The 23,845-nt window shown below is 30.5% G+C and overlaps 3 protein-coding genes and 2 non-coding genes across 6 annotated transcripts; 2 read left to right on the top strand and 3 right to left on the bottom strand.

Annotated features, from left to right (window-relative positions):
• The first annotated feature begins 1,570 nt into the window (after positions 1 to 1,570).
• Positions 1,571 to 1,644, top strand: TRNAN-GUU (transfer RNA asparagine (anticodon GUU)). The gene has a single exon. It is a non-coding gene; the product is annotated as a tRNA-Asn (tRNA).
• Positions 1,645 to 1,711: 67 nt separating this feature from the next.
• On the bottom strand, positions 1,712 to 1,793 carry TRNAS-AGA (transfer RNA serine (anticodon AGA)). The gene has a single exon. It is a non-coding gene; the product is annotated as a tRNA-Ser (tRNA).
• Positions 1,794 to 11,179: 9,386 nt separating this feature from the next.
• LOC108337479 (protein kinase STUNTED) lies at positions 11,180 to 13,889 on the top strand. The gene is made up of 6 exons (XM_017574011.2): positions 11,180 to 11,996; positions 12,074 to 12,331; positions 12,434 to 12,606; positions 12,716 to 12,795; positions 12,920 to 13,067; positions 13,320 to 13,889. Exons 1-6 carry the CDS (start codon positions 11,483 to 11,485, stop codon positions 13,671 to 13,673), a joined length of 1,527 nt encoding a protein of 508 aa, XP_017429500.1. The 5' UTR covers positions 11,180 to 11,482; the 3' UTR covers positions 13,674 to 13,889.
• Positions 13,890 to 14,558: 669 nt separating this feature from the next.
• Positions 14,559 to 15,327, bottom strand: LOC108337920 (polcalcin Nic t 1). The gene has a single exon (XM_017574504.2). The coding sequence runs from the start codon at positions 14,928 to 14,930 to the stop codon at positions 14,676 to 14,678; it is 255 nt and encodes an 84-aa protein (XP_017429993.1). The 5' UTR covers positions 14,931 to 15,327; the 3' UTR covers positions 14,559 to 14,675.
• Positions 15,328 to 16,454: 1,127 nt separating this feature from the next.
• LOC108337066 (probable fructokinase-6, chloroplastic) lies at positions 16,455 to 23,049 on the bottom strand. Of its 2 annotated transcripts, none has more exons than XM_017573505.2 (7): positions 22,625 to 23,042; positions 21,861 to 22,069; positions 18,988 to 19,200; positions 18,476 to 18,673; positions 18,246 to 18,383; positions 17,473 to 17,589; positions 16,455 to 16,870 (listed from the first exon to the last, which is right to left on the bottom strand). In XM_017573505.2, exons 1-7 carry the CDS (start codon positions 22,764 to 22,766, stop codon positions 16,736 to 16,738), a joined length of 1,152 nt encoding a protein of 383 aa, XP_017428994.1. In that variant the 5' UTR covers positions 22,767 to 23,042; the 3' UTR covers positions 16,455 to 16,735. The 2 variants fall into 2 exon arrangements, with proteins under 2 accessions (XP_017428994.1, XP_017428997.1); XM_017573508.2 differs by having other exon boundaries at positions 16,796 to 16,918; positions 22,625 to 23,049.
• Between the last annotated feature and the right edge of the window lie 796 nt (positions 23,050 to 23,845).

A 23,845-nucleotide genomic window follows, 5' to 3' on the forward strand; every position in this document is an offset into this window, starting at 1 on the left:
CTTCACGCAAGAGAAAAAATTTAGAATAAACAAGCATTGTAGATCTTTTATACACATTTACATTTAACATATAAGCATTAGTACAAATTGACCATTTAATTGCAAAAACCAATTTTTTTAACAAGAGTTGGATTGTCAATCTCAAGGTGATATACATGTTCAATTATTCATTTAGTTGATTAATGAGTTTTGTATGAAAAAAAAATATTTTTTAAAAAATTATAAAGTGAAAATTCAATAGAACTTTATTATTTCTAAATAAATAAAGACAAAAAAAAAACACAATTAATAAATCAAAAAATAATTGTGACATAATATTTCAAATTTATATTAATTTCCAAACCATATTAGTAATAATGCAAATCATTATTTACCAATAAACACAACTATAATATATATATATATATATATATATATATATATATATATATATATATATATATATTGAAATAAATAGACTAATTTTGATGAACACAATTAGTGAGAAAAATAGAATAGGTAATAGTATAACGTGACTCGCAATAAAAAAATCTATTTGTTACATGATAGATACTTATTTAAAAAATACATGTGAATATTCATTTTGAAATTTGTAGATATCCTTGAATACCCGTAAATATTAAAAATATATTTTATAAATTTTTAAAATAAAATTACAAAACAAAATATAAAATATAATATAAAATTAAATTAAATGTAAATTAAAATTCAATTTCAATTAAATTTAATCTAATAAAATATAAATTAATTTTAATTTTAATTAAATTTAACTTAACAAAATATGAATTAAATTTTTTTTTTTATAATAGATATCCGCAAGTTAGGTAGTATAATACCACCCTTACCTGACCCATTTATAAATAAGTATTAAAATATTTGCAAATATCAGTCATTTGTTGTGAATTTTATTTACAAATGGATATTTTTGTCATTTCAAAACACAACTATCTTTTCTATGTATAAACTTAATTTAATCATATATATTTTTCAAATTTATACTTTAAAGAAATTAAGATAAAATCTCTAAAATATTTTAATCTAAAAAAAACTAAAAATAATTATAAGATTATATATAAAGGTAAAACATTTATAATTAATTATAACATAAAAAATGTGATCCTATAAATAAATTTACTTCAGAAAAATATTTGTGAGACACACATCTATCAATAAAAATAATGATATTTTGATAATATTTTAATATTATTTATGTATTATTTTGTTATTAATCCAAAATTACTTCACATTCAATAATAATAATTATAAATAATAACATAAACCAATCACAAAATAACACATTAATATTAAAATATTATAAAAATATATTATCAAAATATTATTATCCATCATAAAAATAAAAGACGTTGCAACATTGTTTTAGATCATGAGACAAAATCAACGAATTTATAAAGGTTCCCTAAAATATAGTTTTCATTCTGCAGAGCGACATGACAGGTATCTAATTCTCGTTTCTCACATTTTTATCTGCTAACAATAAAGTTTTTTCTTTTGAGATACAGTGACAACTTAATTTAAATTTCTAAACGTTCATACCTTCACCAACCAACAAGCTGGAATAGCTCAGTTGGTTAGAGCGTGTGGCTGTTAACCACAAGGTCGGAGGTTCAAGCCCTCCTTCTAGCGATTTTTAATATGTTTTTTATGAGCTTTTAATTGCAAAACAAATAAACTGTTTAAATAACAAAAGAGTCGTGAACGGCAGGATTCGAACCTGCGCGGGCAGAGCCCACATGATTTCTAGTCATGCCCGATAACCACTCCGGCACGTCCACTTTTGTTACTAAAAGTAAAATTATTTTATATATATATGCAGCCATATGGATAATATTATCAAATTAAAAAAAATAAAAGTATAATTTCTTTGAAAAATATATTGCAGGTTAAATAAAGGTTAATATGTGCTTTTCCATAATTAAATTATTTAATGTAATTTTATCAATAGCTTTCAACTACTTACCATTAATGCTCCTCGATCTGTTATATATTTTTATAATTGAGTCTTCATCCAAAACAATTATACTGGATTTGCTAGTTATTGGCTTCCGGAAATACATTTGTTTATTATTAAAAATCATATAAAATTATATTTGACACATTTGAGTTACGGTTTAGTTTTAATTCGCTGTTTAAAAATATAAAATATCTTACCAGTGGGCCCAATTCTTAAAGCCCGACCTCTATTTCTGATTTACATCCATTTCCAAAATTAATTTTGGAATGCCTAACAAACTTCATTAATTGCCTTCAATCTGTTATCAATATGAAATCTTCACAGGCTCCTATCCACATCAATTCAATAAATAATAAATAACTTGTGCAGTGATTTTGTTTTGCCTATTTTGTTTTTCAGTTTTGGAAATAATATTGTGATATTGTTTTGTTTGTAAAAAATAAAATTGAATAAAAAGTTACAATTTCTTTAGAAAGATAAACCCGAAGTGTTTTTGTTAAAGTTATGGATTTATAGTTATATGGTACTAAAATAATAGCAAAGTACTTATACATTACAATATCCTATGAAAGAAAATCATGAAAAAACAAAATCAATATAAACCTACTCAAAATCTAAATATTTTGATAAAAAAAAAGTTTTATAAACTAAGATGTAATATCTCATTTTTAGCAACTTACAACTCATAAAAATAAAACATTATAAGATTAATATAAATAAATCATATTGTTTCAAGTAAATAATTGTAAAAATTAAATGTATATAAAACAACTAAGGATGACTTAGAGTTTTAGAAAACTTTTATACAAAATAACTACTACAAATAAAAGAAAAATATTATGTGTCATCATTGCCTTTCACCATAGGTGCATCAACATTTGCAATTCATCTTTTCACATCGATAAGGTAATTATCGCAAAAGAAAGAAACACATAAACAAAACAACACAAAAGAAAGGATAAGCTACTGTGCAAAAAGAATTTTTCATAAAACTAACATATATTATCACATATCACTCATTCATAAAAAAAACTATATCACATATAAATACTCATACTAGACTTAATTATCCATATACATGTATTTATATTAGACTTTGGTGAGTTATGCACATGTGATGGTGGAACAACTCACCACCCAAGTTATTACACACAACATTAGTCCGTCAACCAACTTTGACTAAGGTAAAGTCCCTAAATTAAGACCTCGTACACCTTTAACCACATACCACACCCTTCTTTACTTAAGATTAGATGGCTATTGGAGCAACAAAATAAGTCTCAATACTTAATTCATATATTCATACATTGAACATTCCCATGAGATCTGTAACATCCCATAATCTCACACTTGATAATTCATAATTGATATATTGTAGCATTACATTTAAGGTAACATCCCATAATCTCAGATTTGATAATTCATAGTTGGTATATATATATATATATATATATATATATATATATGTGTGTGTGTGTGTGTGTGTGTGTGTGTGTGTGTGTGTGTGTGTGTGTGTTTTAAACTCAGATTTCAACTACAAACTCATAAATATGACTCGAATTCTTCTAATTTATTCTTCTATCTCTTTCTTCATTGGCACTGAATCAGACGACATTCCTTCATCTGCTTCCGTATAACGAATTATACGATCATCGCACAAACACAAACACAAACAAGTAGGGTGAGCTAACATGCAACAAATCATTTATAAAACATGCATAATTACTTTGATACACTCAACAAACATGATATAATAATTATGTCAGACACCCTCATACCATCATACAACAATTGCACCATAGACACTCATCCCATCATACCACAATCCCTAATAGACACTCATCCCACAATACCCAATAGACACTCATCCCACAATACCCAATAGACACTCATTCCACAATACCCAATAGACACTCATCCGGATGATACGTTGATGAGCGATCACGGGAGGTTATGCACTTGTGATGACTTCTACTTCTTCTTACAAATACACTTCCAAAATACTCCATACCATCCACAAGGTTAGTCCTCAACACTATGTCCAAAACCGGCACATAGACCAGGACCTCCTGCCCCTCTCACCACATAATTCATCATTCTCTACTTGAGACTGGATGATTATTAGAGTATCAGGATAACCTCTAACAATAGGACCCTCAACATATACACTAATACCATATCATTACATAATCTCTCCACGAGACTCATATCATGCTCATATTCCTCAACTCATATTATACCATTACAAAATCTCCCCATAATACTCATATCATGTTCAGATGCATAAATTCAAATCCAATATAATAAAATACAATCATCACATAAATCATACAAAATGAATATATCACAAAATAAATTAACAATAATAAAATATCACTATAAATGGTCACCGGAGAAGAATCAAATGTTTGACGAATCAAACTCACCATAAACGTCAGTGCATATGACTAGTCACAACTTACTGAATTTGACCAGGGCTGCTCTATGATCAAGATGTACCAACTCCGGTTTTTAAGATTCCTCTATCCTACCATCACAAATATAACCTTAATATAAACATTCTGGAGAACTAAGAAGTTGAATCTGGCATAGCCAGTTAGACATCTTCTTATCCTTCCAGAAAGATGAATCCATCACATATTTTATATCAATTGAGTATATTGCATAATAGTTTAACAGTACTTAATCTGTTCAATAAGATTTAAGTTAAAAACCTATCGAGTAGACTTTCAGGAAAGAGAGGTGTGTCACAATGGACAACTTAAGTACCAAGTCTTTCCTTAGCCAAAGTGTTCCTCAACTAGTTTTTAACAAATTTCTTATTTGCAGATTCAAAACAACAACATATAATATTAACACAGAAATTCAATATAGATAGATATACAACAAGCACATATTTTTGTCATTAACAGTATTCACACAGAATTTCAAGACATGAATAGTAATAAAACAATACTAAATCATAATATAAAAGCTTAGAAATGTTAGCTCCCCTACCTCTATTCCAGACTTAGTTTCTTGATCAGAATCTCCGAACTAAAATCCTTCCTACTCTAGATTCTTCATAATCTTTCTTTCTTATGTTTTCTCTCTACTTCTTGGTGCAAAATCCCCCTCCCCCTTGCTTGGTTTTTATAGGCCAAGATTTTGGTACTATTTGGTGTTTTCTTTTTTCTTTTTTTTTATTATTATATATATATATATATGTATGTATTTTATTTTTATCATTTCAATCACCGAAAGATGTTTTGGTGTTTTGCTATTTCAATCACCGAAAGTTTCTTTGTCCATTTGTTTTCTTTTTCTTTTCTTTTCTTTTTTTTAAACAAAAAGGTAGAAAAGAGTTTGAACCCATGTTCTTGAAATCACCACAATTTTCTACCATTTAAGCTACAAAAATTTCTTATTTAGCTTTCCACATTTTATTTTTACATAAACTTATTAATTATATTTTCCATTCATAAAGAAAAATTTATTACTACTAGTAATAAAATTGTTACTATTAAGGTAAATATTTTTCATAGGTCTTACAAGATCCCTTACGCGAAACACATTCAATGCTTATATCTCTTAACAAGATCATCACCATTTCATACATCAATATTCACATGCATATTTATCTATAAATCTATCGATCATTCTCACAATAACTTCATAAATCAACAATTATTTTAACCTTCACAAAATCATACCTAAATAAACACCATAATACTCATAAACATACATAAACTCCATTATGAATTCATTTCAAACAGTCAAAGATGAACATAATGTTAACCCACAAGAAAACTCAAGCCATAATCCCTAAGAGCTTAAGTTTCCTTATTAAGCATCAATCCCTTGATCACTCAACAAACAAACCCACATAAAGACCTAGGATTTAAGACAACTAATGAGTCAAGTTTCATCCCTAGATGCAAGTTTAGGCATTTATTTCCAAGTCTAGGATTCAAAAGATATTTCCCAATATTTAATTAATCACAAATCGAGTTATCTACTTTCCCATTTTAGCAAGTATTAAGCATAGAAATAAGAAAACTAGCATTTGAAGGCATATTATATATATATATTCAAAGCATTCACAAAAATACAAGAGAGTTCAGCGGCTACACCTATCCCCAACAAGATAAGTTTGACTTTCCATTTCGATGGAGAACCTGAAGCTTACAAAATGAACATGGAAGAAGATGGAGAAACTAATAGGAATAAGGGAGTGTTCTAATGAGTTCTAGTCACCCTCCAAGCTCTCCAAAAGTGAGTTTATGCCTCCAGCCATCCAAAGACGCATCTTACTTTGAGAAATAAGAAGAAATAGGGTTCAACTTGCATATTAGTAACACGCCGCTTAGTAGTGGGCTCTCTAGAATGCTCTCGTCCAATGGCAAGGAGGTGGCGCCCAACGCCACCTAGACTTTAAGAACTCCCTTTTTTAATGTTTTTCTTGTTTTTTAGGTTGTCAAGCTCTTCGATTTGGAAGAGGGTCTTCATAACACAAAATTAGTTACAAAAAGAGGGGATTAGAGGTATAAATAAATTTGAGTAGCCCAAAATGTAGATATTTACAAAAGCAAGTTAAAATTGAGGATTTAGACAAGTTATAAACAATATAAAAGCTAATTTTGTCAATAAATTGAGATAATGATAATAATTAACATTATCAATTATAACTCTTTTAAACACACAAAATAAAATCCAATCCAACTTATTTATAAGTCAAACATTTTAAACAAAATTCTCAATTCATCCAACTTCATCCTACAACAGAATCATGCAAATTTATGAGTCTAACCACGAATCAACAAGTCATATTCAACATAAAGTTTAATCATCCCGTCAGTTTTACCATACAATCATACAATTCTATATTTCAAGGTATACATAACTTAAAATAGTGCAATTAGTTTCCCTTATTTGAGAGACAAATGAACTTGTTATAAGGAATCTCAAATCCCTTTCCAACTCACAGGATGTCCTATCTATACATAGGAATAACACAAACATGATCAAAACACACTATTAGAGCCACTGATCAGTATACACTCATATAGAAAACTTAAACAATACATGCATCTAAAAAGATTCACATGCAATGAAAGAACATACCAACCAAGAAAAAGAGCTGAAACTTACTTATGTGAAAAGAGAAATTGATCAATCCAAATTAAAGAGCTCATCACAAGGATCAATCATATAATCTTGATTCTTCAATCAAAGAAAAAGAAATCTTAAAAAAAAGTCAAAAAACTTTAAATAAATGGTTTCTAAAAATGATATATTTTAAAATAATAAAATTCATTCATAACAAAAATATTTATATTAAAAAAATTTAATATTAAATAATTAGAGTATAGTCATATATTTTTAAAATTCCATTTTCTAAATTTTTATAAGATATACTTTATTAAATTGACATATAAGTTTTTTATAATTAATTGGTGATAAAAGCTTGTCTATACAGTTTCATGATTTGCAATAAGTTATATTTTTAAGATAACTAATCATTTATTAGTGTTAATAAATGTCAAACCCATATTTAACCAGAAGAACTTTTCTAAACATTTGATTATTCACGTTAGTTAAATTTCGTAGAACTTTCTTCCATAAGTTATTTTATGACTCTGACTTATCGGGAAGCTTATTACATAAACATTTGTATTTTGTTATTTTCAAAAACTTTGTGCTTAAAGCATATATATACTTAAAATCATAGAAAAGTGAATAACGTGAATATTTTTTTAATTGGAACTTATGTGTTTTATTACGTAATTAAAACATGACAAACCCAATTCAACTCGAAGAACTTTTTGTATTATGTGTTAGTTGTCGTTAATAAAAGTTGGTCTATATCTCTAAAAGAAGAGTTAGTAAAAAGTTTATAGAGCTTCCATAAGCATATTTATTATTCTGACTTTAAATAACTCATTACATAAGTATTTGTATTTTAGCATTTAAAATCACACATCACCTTATGCCCCGCTATATTTAGCTAAGGAGAATTAAAATTGATCTCTATGCACTGCTATTAGTTTTTTTTTTTATTAACATAAATTTTTTTTAGGAATAATGGTTAACATAACTTTAATTTATCATTTTTTTATTTTTCTAAAATGTATTTATAAAAACTATTCGTTATATTAGAATATAATGTTTTAGTAAGTACCTACCATTACATAATATATTTTAGCCTTTCATGTTAGGTAACATTTCAATGTAGATGTAAGTGATGTAAATTTATATCAAATATGGCTAGATCTAATGTAAAACTTGGGATTTTTTATTTTAAACTCATTTGGTTTTGGCTCAAACCAAACCAATCAATAAAATAGTCTAATTTAATAAAAACATAACTTAATTTATTTGGAAGAAGAAGGTTGCTATTACTCTATATAACTTAAACAATCATAATATCAATTTTAAAAACAAAATTAAAATTTAAAATACTAACCCTAAATCATAATCCAATAAAATATAAATCTTTCCACGCAAACTACGAAGAAAATATTTATATTAGACGTCTCAGTATCTAACTTAAATTTCAAAATTTACAATAGCGCAGAATCTAACAATTTGACATTCCAAATAAAAAGATATTATTTCATTGCATATTTTCACATCACCAGGTATTAATTAGATTCAATCTTCTCAAATAAATTTGAAATAAAATTTGTGGACATGTGGATGGAAACATTTGTAATAAGATTAAATAAACTTATTTCATCCTTCTCAACAAATCATTTCATATTTATAGCATACAAACTCAATGCAATGGAATTATAGCCTTTAAAAGAATAAAAGTTATTTTAATAATCCTTGTACTTTAATAAAATTATTATTAAGCTATGATCTAATTTGAATGCAGAAGAAAACATGGGAGGAGATGAATGGACGGTCCACGTAGACAGATATATTTAATGAAGATGGTGGGGTCCATTAGGACACAGAATCGCCCTCCACGTGTCATGATTAGACTTAGACCCTTAACCACAAACAAAGATCTGGACCATCACCATTTTTAATCTACTTTATGCAAAAATGATTTTAAAATTGTTATTGTATGATATTTTTTTGTTTTTGACAACTAAGTATAAAATAAAATTTATAATCAATAGGAAAAAGAAATATGAGATGCATTACATAATGTAACAGAGAAATAGATGTAAAAAGTACTAATTATTTAATAATACAACTTAAAGGATGAATTTGGAGAAAAATGAGTAAATTTAAACGTAAATTTTGTATTATTTCTTTTAAGATATTTATAGGTGAAAGTGAATAAATTTAAGAATAAAATTTGCAAAAATTTATGAATGATTTGATGAATGTGATAAATAAAAAATATATTTTAATAAATAAAATTATTTGATTACAATTTTATTTTTGTAAATAAAGTTAATATAAAATAAAATGTAATTAGTTAAAATAAAGTTAAAATAAAATTTGGATGATTATTTTTAAGTAAAAAATAATAAATAAAATAAGTTACTTTTAAGTAAAAAATAATTAATAAGTGTAATTATATGTTTTATCAATTCTGTGTAAAAATCTGAATGTGAAATTAGTCTCTAAATTATAAAATACAGAAAGTCAAGCCAAAGGATTAAACATGGAGTATCTGAAATCTATATCTCATTCAAACCAAAAGACAAAATGAATAGTGCAATGCAAACATATGCTTTTCAAGGATACACAATCCATGAAACTCAGTTCCTCGAAACTATAACCGATTCCTTCCAATATTGTATCCGTCTAGAATAAATTATTATAAGAAATAGAATCGATTCTATGTTATATGCACATTGAAAGCACAAAAATATTGCAATATAATAAATATTTCTAATAAAACGGGTCATTTAAACTATTTAAACTAATTTGAAGAGTCAATACGAAAATCAATATTTTTTTTACCATTTCCTTTATAACAATAATTTTAAAATGATTATATTAAATAATATACGTTTATTTTTTTTTACGTAAATATTAAACATAACTAGAGATTTTAGTAATATATTAATGTAAATGTTTTAAAAGTCAATTAATGAAAACTATAATAAATACGATTTTTAAAATAGTTATTATAAAAACTAATATACTTATCTCACATTACTGTTATGAACGTATTTTTTTCATTATCAATATTTATTCTCTTATATGAGTAAATATACATTTAAATAAAATAAATATAGAAATGAAAATAATCACTTTATTACTGTTTTAACTTTTAAGAGATCAAGTAGATTCATCATTAAAATAACTACAGTAATTTATATATAAATCTGAATCTATTAGAACGTTTTAAAACTAATATATGTAAACAATTATATAAAGAAACACATCATGTCATGGTATCAAAATACGAAAAAACACATGATTTGAAGCAATTGGTTGTAAGGTTATTCGATAATTATTTTGCTGGATTTAAACTTCTTTTGACTCTTCTCTCATCATTTTTCTAATACGATGGAAAAATAATTCAGTAGATATTTCACAGCCATTAATAGCTTCACCATAACATAATTATTTTCACAAGTTGTTTCCCGTAGTATAAGAAAATAAAATAAGAATATTGAAATTTCATTTTTTTTTCTTTGACGTTCCACTCAACCCTTTTAAAGTACTCAAAAAATATTATATAAGGAAAACATGTGGTATATAAGACACCTCAAATGCTTTGTTCAGACATTACATAAGCATTAATGTATTTTTAATTCAGTCATTGCATCATCACAGCCCAGGATAATTACTTAAAGAATAAATAATAAGAATATTTTTATCACCATTATTATTACAACCATTTCCATTTTATTCTTATCATATTCCTCAATCTATTTACATTTTTAAAACGGGAGTTCAGTGGTAGTTTTCCTTAATAATATATTTACTAACTTTGTAATTTTTTTTTTACAATTCCAGAAAAGATTATTGACATTTTAGTTGTTGTTTTCCATGCTTTGAATTACAAATATTTCATATATGTTTTATGATATAATTGAGTTTCTACGTGCATGCATAATGGAATCATTACATTATAAGTAGTTTCTTCTTATTTTTATATGTATGGTTTTTTTTTTTATTCAGGAGTCCCCACCTAACAACTAAATTATGCAGAAAAATGTTCCCTGGTGTGTGTTCTACCTTGTGTCACCTTCAGTCTCAGAAAAACAAGATTCTCTTTCTCAAATTCTCACCATCAATTCATGCTCTCTCCTCCTTCTATACTATAATAATCGTTTTAACATAACTTATAACTTAAAGGTGCTGTCATCATCATCACCACACTCGCACACTTACCCTTGATGATAGCCAACTTTTCTTAACCTTCTTTCACTCTGATGCAACCTTACTTTAATCCAATTTCAATTATTCAAAGACATCCCCAACCACTTCCCATCTTTCTCTCTTCTTTTCTGTGCAGTTGAGAAGAAAAATATGCTCCAATCCAACAAGCAAAGAACTTTCTCCCCACTTTTCTTCTTTATCTTTTTTCTCTGACCCTTTTGTTCTCACTACTTCATGATGAGTTTCTGTTCTGATCACACCAAGGGTGTTTCCAATGAACATGTTTCCTCTGCAGTTGGAAATGACTCTTCTGAGAACAAAAGGCTCAAATTCATGGCCTTTTTGAGAAAAACCATGTGGAACTTTGCCTTGGCGTGTGTTGGTGTTGGTCCTTGTGGTGGCCGCAACGACCATAACGGTCAAAGGAAGACAGCTTCGGAGCATAACAAGGCGTGGTTGCTGGCGGAGTCTGGAGCAGAATTGGCTACTGCTGACCCTCAATCGGTTCACTCATCTTTCAGGTTCAGTTTCTGCTCTCAGGTTGAGGTTGAGTCCTTCAACATGAGCTCTTCTGCTTCTGCTGCTGCCGCTGCAACCTTTTTGATGGTAAATTTGGAATGTGAATCTCAAGTTAAGGAGATGAAATGGAGAATACATTCGCTGGAGAAAAGCATGTCTCCAGTCTTCAACCCTCTGATCAGGTTCAGCTATGATGAAATTCTGTCAGCCACTCACAATTTCTCCAAAGGTGTGAATATTCTGTTGATGGCATTGAATTTGATTCCTTGTGTGAGATTGTGATTCTATGTTTTTTTCTGTGGACAGGGAGAGTGTTGGGGAGAGGTGCCTTGAGCTGTGTTTATAGAGGAAGAGTTGGGTTTTGGAGAACTGCTGTTGCTATTAAAAGGTTGGACAAGGAAGACAAGGAGTGTGCTAAGGCGTTTTGTAGAGAATTGATGATTGCTAGTTCTCTTCATAACACAAATGTTGTTCCTCTTGTGGGGTTTTGTATTGACTCAGAAGAGGGTTTGTTTTTGGTATACAAGTATGTGTCTGGGGGCAGCTTAGAGCATCACTTGCATGGTAGTCATTTTACCTGATTTTGCTTGACTCCTAATGCAAGCCACATAGTGGTTTCCATTGAATTTTATGTTTTTCACTGATTCTAGATGACCTTTTTTATAGGGAAGAAGAAAAATGTGAAGGGTAGTTCACCACTTCCATGGTCTGTGAGATATCAAGTTGCAATTGGGATTGCAGAAGCCGTGGCTTATCTGCATAATGGAACAGAAAGATGTGTTGTTCATAGAGACATTAAGCCTTCAAACATTCTGCTCTCCTCTAAGAAGATTCCCAAGGTAAGATTCCCTTTTGCTGATAACTTGTAGTATACCGTATGTAGTAGAAATTGTATATAAAGAACACCCTACAAGTCATTCTGATTAGTTCTTTTTTGCTAAATTGCAGTTATGTGATTTTGGATTAGCTTCATGGACTTCTGCCCCATCAGTTCCTTTTCTTTGCAAAACAGTGAAAGGAACATTTGGGTGTGAACTTAACTCCTTCATATCGATTTAGCAATTTTTGTGTCGAGGGGGTTGGCTTTTTTCTTTCTTTATTTTCATACTTTGATCATTCAAATAAATTGTTCTATCTTCTTTTACTCGACAGTTATTTGGCTCCTGAGTATTTCCAACATGGGAAAGTATCAGATAAGACTGATGTTTATGCTATGGGAGTTGTTTTATTGGAACTCTTAACTGGCCGCAAGCCAATTGAAGCAAAAAGACCCCCAGGAGAGGAAAACTTGGTGATATGGGTGAGTAAATGATAAAATAAAATGTCATATCAATGATTAACACACAGATTTTAAATTTCTGACTCCTACAAGACTACAACAAAGTAGAAAATTTGTCAGTTTATCTGGTTCTACAATAAAATTGCCCGATCTAGCTGCAAAACATGACATTTAAGACTGTTTGGGTTAAGCAAATGTTTAGGTTCAGTTTTTGTATTTCACTAGTAACCACAAAAGTTTCATCTTGTTTTTATCCATGACATTGATTTTCAGGCTAAACCTTTGCTCAGGAAAGGGAAAGGAGCGATTCAACAGTTGCTTGATCCTCAAGTCAAGTACAATTCGAGTTACACAGATCAAATGGCTCGAATGGTCGATGCAGCAGCTGCCTGTGTTACAAATGAAGAATCTAGGAGGCCAAGCATAGGTGAGATTGTTGCAATACTGAAAGGTGAAGTTGAACCTGTGCTCTCTAGAAGAAGGAAATCTGGTTATCTTGGTAATGGATTTGTGATTGATTATTACCCTCAGTTACAACAAACAAACAATGAGATGAAAAGTCACTTGGCCTTGGCAATGCTAGGAGTTCCAGAGTGTGAGGATGAGGATTTTCTCTACGGTCGTTGAGAATTGTTTTTGCCATGATTCTCACCATAGTGCAGGGTTTAGATGTCAATGTTTTCAAGTTGTTAGCAGAAACAGAAGCTCAGAGGAACATTGCTTGTTTGTACATTCCTTCCTTTACCCCAAGGAGTAAAGTGTAATATATTTTCTTGAGTATACAAATATTTCTATGGATAAACTATTCTGACTAAATTCTATTTTCATGGATAATTTTATATCTGTTTAGGAAAATTCATCGTTACAAATTTATCCATGTGAGTGTTTAAGATTCTTTATTGTGACTCTGGAACATACACGTTTTACAACACCCCTGCTTTGCTTTGGTGTTTAACCAGCATAGAAACTCTTGCATTTTATTATAAAATTGTTACTGATGTTATTTTCTATTCAGATTCTGAGTGTATAATTGATATAGAAAATCTTAAACTTTATTATAAAATTATCATTACTCCTAATTTTTATATTGGTTCTAGTGATAATAAGCAGAGAAAAATATTTATAATTTTGTCATCATTTCATTTATTATGACGAATAAATTATAACTATATAATAAGTCTGTCGTAAAATCTAAATTTTACACTAATTAATACACAAAACCAAGAAAATTTTGTATTGACAAAGATTACCTAAATATTAAGATAATGTGCTAAACCATGTTATAGGTGTTTACATGACGTCCAAACTTAAAATTTGCACGCTTTTAAGTAGACTCCATTTAATAAGATAAATGTTGGTGCACCTATCTTGGCGTCAAGGGCATGCACCTTGTTATATAATACACACAATATAGAAAAGGTCCAAAAAGAGGATTACAAAATGAAACGAAAAACCTCTGATTTTGATCATTATCTATATGTAGAAAGTCAGAAAGCATGCATACATACACAAAAGCTGTTTTCTCTTCTCATTGGTGACAACATGCAATAGAACAGAACAAAGGAAGTAAGAACGAAATTGAATTAATTAATTAATTAATTACAATAGGATGGTGGTTAATGAATCAAGTTAAAAAATCTTTGCAACATCTCTGACTAGGCCACGGTTGGCCCTTGCAAATTCTGTGAACTCTTCGTGTGAAATATAGCCATCTCCATCAGTGTCAATCTCTTCCATCATCCTTTGCACCTCTTCTGATGTTACTGATCCAAGTGCCTTCAGTGCTTCTCCGAGCTCAGCTGAAGAGATTTGACCATCGCCGTTCGCATCAAAACGCTTGAAAATGCGCTCCCTGTCAGCCACGTCTTGAGGATCATCAGCCATTGTGGTTGGTTAGACAGACACAAATGTAAGAATAACAAATTATACTAATGTCTTGTTTCAATGAATGAGTTCCTTATGGTTTGTTTGGTTTGGATGAGTTGCACTGAGATTGCAGATTGGTCAAAGGGTGTGGAACTTGGTTCTTAAAGAGGTGGGGTGCCACTTGATGTAAGGACACCCTTTAATGTCGGGGTTGGTGTCCTATTTGGCAATGATCATCAGACATAGTCATGGTTTACAACCGTTTTATTACTATACTTTTTTATGGATGAAAATGTTTGGGACATGAATGGAGAATGTTTCTGACTTGTGGTTGAAAATGGAAAGTGCTCTAACTTTGGTTCAATTTATTGCTATGGGATAATTTTAAACCATAGCTTCTCTTGGAGCTCTGTAATTAAATAGCTATCTTAAACTCAAATATTCATTACCAAACTTTAACATATTAAGTAATTTTTTTTATCAGCAAAAAATAAAATATATTTACACAAGAGACACAACCCTTATACAAAAGTTATATATTTTAAATTAATTTTCTCATACAAATCTCTAACTCAAAATTCTGTTAATGAAAGACAGGAAAGAGTCTATACAATCTTTCAAAATGTACATTTTTTCTTCACATATATGGCCTGTAATTCGGTGTAGGGCTTTTTACTTGGTTATTACTTATTTTGTTCTTAGTTAAGAGGCTAAATAAGAATTTGATAAGAAATATGTTGAGTTTTCTAGAATATCCACTTTGATGAAAATCATAAAATAAAGTTAGAAGGCATAGTTTTTTAGGCCACAATCAAATGACCGACAATATTGATGATTAGCATATTCTAGCGATAAGGTTGATAGCGAATTAAACTTGAAAATATATTAATATTCTAGATGAATGCATGTTATTGAATTTATTGTTAAACATATTTATAAATTATATCAAGTACTTATCTTATAAAGAGAATACAAAAGTTTCTAACTTTAAAGAGAGCTAAATGAGGTCACTAATATAATAAGGAATGGATATTTGAATTCAATATTCCTCTTAAAATACAATATTTCTCTTAAAATGGCAATATTTCATGTCTTTAAGTCAAGTTTGTTTGAGGATATCCGTTTAAATTTTTATGAAGTTAAGACTATTATGTTGTTTAATGCTATTTGGTGTTAAATTTAATCCATTGTAATATAACAAGGTTAATTAATATAATTTTTATTGATAAATATATGTCGTATACACTTATATAATTAAAAAAAGTAGTTACACAAATAATATTATATAGATGCTTGAAGAATGGAAAGTATAACTAAAAAAACATAATTAAAAATGAAATAAAATAATATAAAAATTAAAAACAATAATCTTTAAGTACAAGTTATTATCTTAGATCATAAATGTATGAAAATTGGTATTGAAAACAAATTTTAATAATTGTTAAACTACATAAGAGACTCACTATAGAAACCATTTATAAATTTGATAAAATATTACCTAATCTACTTAAACTGTGCATATATTTTGTATAGTATCAAACATTTTATGTACAAAATTCCTTTTTATGCTTTAGTTAAATTAGAAAATATATCACAAATTACATAGCAACTTCTACATCATAGATCAAGTACAAATGGATATATGGAGAACAATTCTCCATTAGCTAACAATGAAAAACTTGATTAGGGTAGAATTTTGCCTGAACTAAATAACCAGTTCTTATTCATTGTTCTAGCTCACAATTTCCCAGAAGAATTTAAATTCCCCTCTCCAAAAAGAATTATCCTCACTCACCACATAATTACATTGAGTGGCCGCAAAGCTAGGAGACTGGCTTAAGCATAGCATCAAGAACAGCTTCCTTGGTAGGTAAAGCTGGAATTGCACCTCTCTCAGTCACAGTCAATGCACCACAGACATTAGCAAACTTTAGAGAATCTCTCAACTCTTCTTCTTTCTACAGTCATAAATCATAAAAGTTGCCAGTCTCACCATGCATTATAATCTATAATAAATAACATTGTAAAACTTATTATATTGTTAGCACATTTCAGTTAAATTCTAAAGCCTTAAACTCACTTGTGGGCACCCATTTGCAGAGTGATTATTTTCAGGGGAAATGTATGTTTGGTTTTTCCAATTTCAGTTTTGGCTTTTATATTTCAAATTGAAGAATTTAGTTTTCCAATTTTAAAATAAGTGAACTTAACTTTGTAGTGATAATAAAAAAATTATTACTAAAGTTTAAACACTGAGGCAATACTAAAGCACATATTTCTGAAGTTGGAGTAGTAAACTCATCCATTTGAAAATAGAAACACTAAATTCTAGTGTTACCGAAAGTATAAAGATTAAGAACACTTTTTTCCTTATTCCAGTTCCCAATTCTTCCGTGTTTTACATTTACAGCCATAAAATCACAGAAGTTAAGGCAAGATATTGAGATTTCTTTCAATAATTTAAACAATGATATGTGCTCCATACTGCAAGAGTTTCTGCAGTTGTGAGATGTAAACTTTTGGGATGTGTTAATAACAAAAGCAAATACATTTTCCTTACCTGAATCAATGAAAGATTCACGGATAATTGTGATAACATTCCAGCCACAAAAGCATCACCAGCACCAGTGGTGTCAACAGCATCCACCTTCAATCCCTTCACCCTGCCACTGAACTCCTGCAAAGAAATACCAGGACAGGTTTCAAATCATAATAATCAATAGTACACTATGTTTAGCAGCATAAATGCCATTAGAATTTGTAGCTAATAACTTTTCCAATACTTCTTTTAGTTATCTTCAACAATCAATTTCCAAAAGAAGAGAGGATGCCAAACAAATATTCCCTATTTTGTTTTCAACAATTTTATGTTCCAACTATTGTATTCAAGAATTACAACAAGGACTCATTGAAGGTTTATTATTACATATCTTTTTCATCAACATCCTACTTTGAAAATTTTGCTAAGATTAAGAACCTTGGCTCAAGTGGCTCCAAGTCTCTCTGTGAGACACTTGGTGCTGCGTTCAAATCCCACAAGCTGCTTTGCCTTAACTTTGGCTTCAAGGGATAACAGGACATTCTATTGGTAGAAGAGTTCTTGGATTCATTTTTTCTAAATGACACAAACACTGTAATGTGATTTGCAGCTTTTTTGTGCTACAAATAAGCTGCTTCAATTCTTAATCTGCTGGAATATGAGGGTACAGTTTATGCAACAAGTGCTTAATTAGTAAACATTACTACCTCGTGATACATCAAATGGTGACCATGAAACAAATATTAGCAAGAGTTGAAATGAATTTTGGAAAATGGCATGTTTGGAAGGCTTACCTTGGTGTAATATCTACAACCTTCTGCACCTTCAGTAACTAGGAGTAGCTTGAGGTTTTCGTGGAATAGTTTACGTACAACAGCATCATCGTATGGGTCCTCACCTTTTGTAAGAAAAGAAATCTCTTCTTCACTTACCTGAAACAGTCATCATATTGTTACATTCCGTACTCTAGAAAAGAGAGCGAGAAAAGCCTATTTCTAAAGACTATAATCAATATATGTTCTACCTTAATGATATCTGCAGTCTCCCATATACTCAGAATTCCTTCTCTTGCACTATCTTCAGAAGGCCATAAAGGAAGCCTCAGGTTAGGATCATAAGACAGAACTACACCAGCATCTTTTGCAGCCTTTGCTGCAGCAATGTGTGCTGATTTGCATGGTTCTGTTATAAGACTTATAGAACCATAATGGAAAATCTTCGCCTTGTAGCATGAAACAATAGAACAATATTACTATAATTCATAAATTTAGAAGAGTTAGAGCAGAACATATTAAGAAGTGAAACATAGACTTGGCAGTGAAGAAATTCATCCAAAGGGATACTAATAGTTAAACAAATTCACCAAGTATTAGTTGAAAGAAGTGATATTAAATAACTGAACAAATATTACGTGAGAAAAGTGCAACAGAAAGAATGTTGAGTAACATGCTCGATAGAGGTTTGATTTCCCTTTTATTCCACTCGGGGTACATTTTGCTTTAGTTTGACAACCACAAACTCTGCTTTTGGTTTTACCTTTCTGATTAGGTCCAAATCAAGCTCATCTTCTTGGAGCAGCATATCAGCACTGGGATTACGATAAAACATGAACTCTCGCTCTCCATCACTCCTCAGTGTAACAAATGCCAAGGCAGTACGTGCACCAGGGTCAAAACGCATCCCTTCATGGTTTACATTATTTTCCTTTAGTATATCCGCAAGCATATATCCAAATTCATCTTCGCCGACCTGTTCACGTTGCAAAAAACATTACTCGAATTTAGAAGAGACATTTTAACAATGACTTCTAACTTGTAGAGAATAAAATACCAAAATCAGAGTTTATTGATCTAGGTATCAGATTCTCATTTGACTTTCAAACCAAACTGTTAGTGGTTGTAATTCAAATTATAGAAGGTGTTAGACAGTTAAAAAGGTGTGGTCAACTTTATTGATGATTTGAATAGGAGGGTGTGAGTCAACTTGATTAATAACAAAAGTGATGTGTTTGATATGTTTAAGAAATTCAAGTCCCTAGCTTAGAGGCAAAGTGGCAATTTACTGAAAATTATAAGAACTGACGGTGGTTGTGAATATGTTTCAGATGAATTCAATAGCAACTATGAAGGAGAGGGTGTTATGTTATCCATGAAGTTACACCTCCCTATACACCAGAATATAATGATATTGTAGAAAGGAAAAAAAACCATCATGAACATGATGAGACGTTGAGGAGAAAGGCTTACCAAGTTATCCATGGGGTGAGAAAGTCTCTATATAGATGTATATATTCTAATGAGATCACCCACTAAGAAGCTAGAAGGAAAGACACGCGAGGAAGCTTGGACAGGTAGAAAGCCTAGTGCTGATCAATTTGTTTCAAGCATGTGTTAGATCAGTTTAGAAGGAAACTTGGCAACAAGGAAGAGCAGATGATATTCATCGGTTATCATTCTACAAGAGGCAAGAAGAAAATGATAGTAAATAGAGATATGGTGGTTGATGAAACTAAAAGATGGGATTAGAAATCTAAGGCAAGTAGCAACTCAGCTAAATGATGTTTGAATCTACTAGTCTAATTGAATCTGAGATTAACATAAATGCTCCACCAGATCTTAGAAGATCCATAAGGGTAAGGAAACTTCCACCTAATCTAAATGACTATGTTATCATGCCAGACATTGCAGTAGATTCTGAAAGTGAACTAGGGCACTATGTTCTGATGTCTGAAGTTAGACCAATTTACTTTGAAAGATCAATTCCAGAACCTAAGTGGGGTCAATACTATGAAAGAAGAAATTGGCTCAATTGAGAAGAACCAAATATGAGAATTAGTAAGTCTGTCATCTAAGAAAAGGTTCATCGCTTTTGAGTGGGTATACAAAGATAAAGTAAACCCATATGGTGAAGTGATGAAGCAAAAAGTCAAAGTAATTGCTAAGAGGTTCTTGCATAGAGAAGGAACTGGTTATGACGAGGCCTATGCACCTGGGCAAGAATGGAAACATTAAGATTGATGGTTGCAGTTAAAGATTTAAGAGGCTAGACCATGTACCAATTATATGTGAAGTTAGTTTTCGTAAATGGATCTCTTGATGAGGAAGCATATGTAAGTTTTATGATTAAAGGGCAAGAAGATAAGGTGTACAGACTGAGGAAGGCCTTGTATGGCCTCAATCAAGCGGCAATAACTTGGAAAAAAATGATAGAGTTTTCTTAGCCAAATTGGCTTTAAAAAGTGCATTTTTGAGCATGGAGTGTATTTTGAAGGTGTTGGAAGCTGTGACAAGCACATATTTGATGGTGTAGGAAACTGAGACAGGCAGATTTGATGCTTATACAAAGTGATGACATGTGAATCTTTGCGGGACAAAAATGAGGCTTAACTAACGGTTTTATCTATGTGCCAGTACGCTTCAGATCGCTGATTAATACCATAGTGCAGTTAGAAATTTTTCTCTCTTGATTATGCCTGAGTAGGCAATGGTATTTTGTTCATTACAAAGAGACACACAAACTTCTATGAAATACATTACTCAGTAATACCTAAACAGGAATTCCACCCAAGTTAACCAAACCGACTAAGCAACAACCAAAAGCCAGCATCAAGCCACCTGAAAAAAATTAACTACCACTTGCTTAGGTCACCATTCCACAATGTGGTACCACCACATACTGTTTTTCACTCGTTTCCATGAACAATTAGGCCTAGAAACTATCCACACCCACACACCATTATATAATAGAGACTGAATCCCCAAAAGTACAGAGCTTGCGAGCCACCCAAAAAGAACTCGAATGCCCAAAACCTTTCACACTGCCCGGGTACTTTACAGTAGTATTGTGAGTCAAGAAAAGGGTTAACCCATGTTTTTGCCACTCAAAGGTTCACATGCCAGACTTGAATTCCTTTCCTTAAAATTTGACATCCCATCATACTAATTTATCATTTTGCCAACATGCGTACCAAGTGAAAGCCTAGATGGTGTTGTCATACAAATGCTTAGATGACATTAACAAGCCATCTTAGAAATTAATAGATCACTTCAGAATTCATTATTGTTTCTGGAGACTAACAGAAACTTATGTGGTGGATACTTTCACTATGGAGGGACTAATAAATGACACAAATCTTGTAGGGACCAATTTGTTAACTATTTCAAGGACCAAAATAGGAGTTAACTATTGATTAACCTTATCATCTATTTCTTCATAAAATCTGATTATGTAACAAACATGCTGATTAACATTACAAGCCTAAAGTTTGACAGCACAGGGATAAGGATGCCGGGACAATATCAAGTTTGCTAGCAAAGACAATATTGGCAGTATGCCAAAGCGAACAAGTAAATATGATGCTTCCTATAACAGAAGTATAGAAACAACCTAGAGAAGTACCTATATAATACCTTTCCAATGAAAGCTGATGAACCCCCTAATCGAGATATGCCTACTGCAACATTAGCAGGGGCACCTCCAGGAGCCTTTTTAAACGCAGGTGCTTCAGCCAAAGAAAGGCCACTGACAGTTGGGACAAAATCAATGAGCATTTCCCCAAAACAAACCACAAGAGGTGATTCCTTTGTTTCAGGTGTCCCATCACCAGGAACAGCCTTTCCTGTACAAAGAAAAGTTGAGTAGTGAAAATGCATTCATATCATAACTTGATACCCCTAGATAACAAGATCTTTTAAACAAGGACGACTTTGAATGAGGTTCTGCAAGCTTATTTGCACTTACGAAAATAGTTTAATGGCTATCACTAACATCTTAAGCTTATTTTAAGAACATTTTTATGTTTTCTACACTATTAACTAATAAAAAAACCAACAAAATTATTGATTCTTATAATAACTGTTTTTAAATTCAAGCACGGACTTTTTTTTGTTAATAATGAAAGACTTTTAAATTGACAATGCATGCTTATTAGTTTCTTGCCTTAATTATTTATCAGAGAAAAGATTACTAAATAAGGTCTTAAGTTTATTATCCAAAGACACCTAAAAGCTCACATGTACACAACTCATATTGATAGCACAAACTGCACCCTCCCCTAATTGCAACAAGCATATTCGAAAACATTGCAAAGGTTCAAACAGAACAGAAAACAGTTGCTCTTCTTCATAGCATGCATTAAAACTAAGATTTAATGAAGACCCATAATTTGGATTACCTCTGACATTCAATTTGGCAGTAGGAGGGGTAAGAGGGGAAGCAAAGGTGGAAGCTTGGACAGTGGGCTGACTGAACTTGACAGAACATAGAGGGTGAGAAGCTACACTCCTGAAGCTGAAAACGCCACAGTGAAGAGCCATCAAACAAGGAAATCACTACTAAACACCCCTCAAGGACTTGGCTCTTGAAATTCGTTTCTTTTCTCTCTTTATCAACCGAAATTGAATATTTTTTCTGAATTTGGAATGTGAGCAAGATAATTGATGGGGTTTGTGTGAAAATTGCCTTTGGAATGGACGAAATCTGGGTTACGTTGTGTTGCGGAGTAAGCAAAGGAAACAGAATGCACGATATGTGCAATTTCTCTGCTGCTTTTTTTATTATTTATTTGTTTATCAGACAATAGAAAGATTCATAAGCATCTGCACGTTTTGAACTGCTTATTGCTGACGCTGTTCAACTGAGAATCGTGTCATGTTACTATAACCGTTAAATAACAAACCAAGTTTATTTACCGTTGCCACCTGTAAGCAAATATTTGAAAAACAACGAAGATTTTACACATGCATAAATGATAAACAGAAAGTATGAGTAAATACAATGTAAAAACATTTTTTATATTTGAGTCGATTTGTGTAAGAAAATATTCGATTTGAATTTTATGATAAAAATATATATTGTTGCGAAGAAGGATTTTATAATAAAGATGGTCAATTAAGTTATTTATAAAGATTAATAAAGTAGGCAAATAATAAGTACTGTGGTATAGTAATATGAAAAAACAGGGAGAGAAATTTGGTGAAGTTTGAGAAGATTGATTATCATCAAAACAATGTTTTTTAGTCCCTTAAAAAGATTTTAAAAGTATTAGTTCCAAAAAATAAGACATTAAAGATCTTTTCGGACAAGTTCTAAAAAAATAAATGAATTTAACTTCTTAATAAACTGATTTAACTCATGTACATATTATGTAAAAATATATATATTTTTTAATTAATTCATGTATAAGTTAATTTTCACCCTAAAAAACTCCTTTTTTTTCTGAAAGAAAGTTATGGAAAAACTCACTTAAACATGTTTATAAAATTAATGGCGGTCATAAAATGGTAAAAATAGTGTCGTACACACTTTTTCTGACATAATTTACATAATAAGTTGTTCTATTTCAGAAAATTTAAATTAATTTGTATTTATTAGACTATAATAAATACAAATTATG

This window comes from Vigna angularis, chromosome 7 (assembly GCF_016808095.1).
Source record: "Vigna angularis cultivar LongXiaoDou No.4 chromosome 7, ASM1680809v1, whole genome shotgun sequence".
NCBI classification, from domain to species: Eukaryota; Viridiplantae; Streptophyta; class Magnoliopsida; order Fabales; family Fabaceae; genus Vigna; species Vigna angularis.

What these genes read in the sequence shown, in the direction of transcription:
- LOC108337479 (XM_017574011.2), top strand. Translation starts at nt 11,483, where the DNA reads ATGATGAGTTTCTGTTCTGATCACACCAAGGGTGTTTCCAATGAACAT. An exon ending in CACTCACAATTTCTCCAAAG is followed by an intron (nt 11,997 to 12,073) that starts GTGTGAATATTC and finishes TTCTGTGGACAG; the next exon opens with GGAGAGTGTTGGGGAGAGGT. An exon ending in CTTAGAGCATCACTTGCATG is followed by an intron (nt 12,332 to 12,433) that starts GTAGTCATTTTA and finishes CCTTTTTTATAG; the next exon opens with GGAAGAAGAAAAATGTGAAG.
- LOC108337920 (XM_017574504.2), bottom strand. Translation starts at nt 14,930, where the DNA reads ATGGCTGATGATCCTCAAGACGTGGCTGACAGGGAGCGCATTTTCAAG.
- LOC108337066 (XM_017573505.2), bottom strand. Translation starts at nt 22,766, where the DNA reads ATGGCTCTTCACTGTGGCGTTTTCAGCTTCAGGAGTGTAGCTTCTCAC. An exon ending in AGACTGCAGATATCATTAAG is followed by an intron (nt 18,384 to 18,475) that starts GTAGAACATATA and finishes TGACTGTTTCAG; the next exon opens with GTAAGTGAAGAAGAGATTTC. An exon ending in TGAATCTTTCATTGATTCAG is followed by an intron (nt 16,871 to 17,472) that starts GTAAGGAAAATG and finishes TTATGACTGTAG; the next exon opens with AAAGAAGAAGAGTTGAGAGA.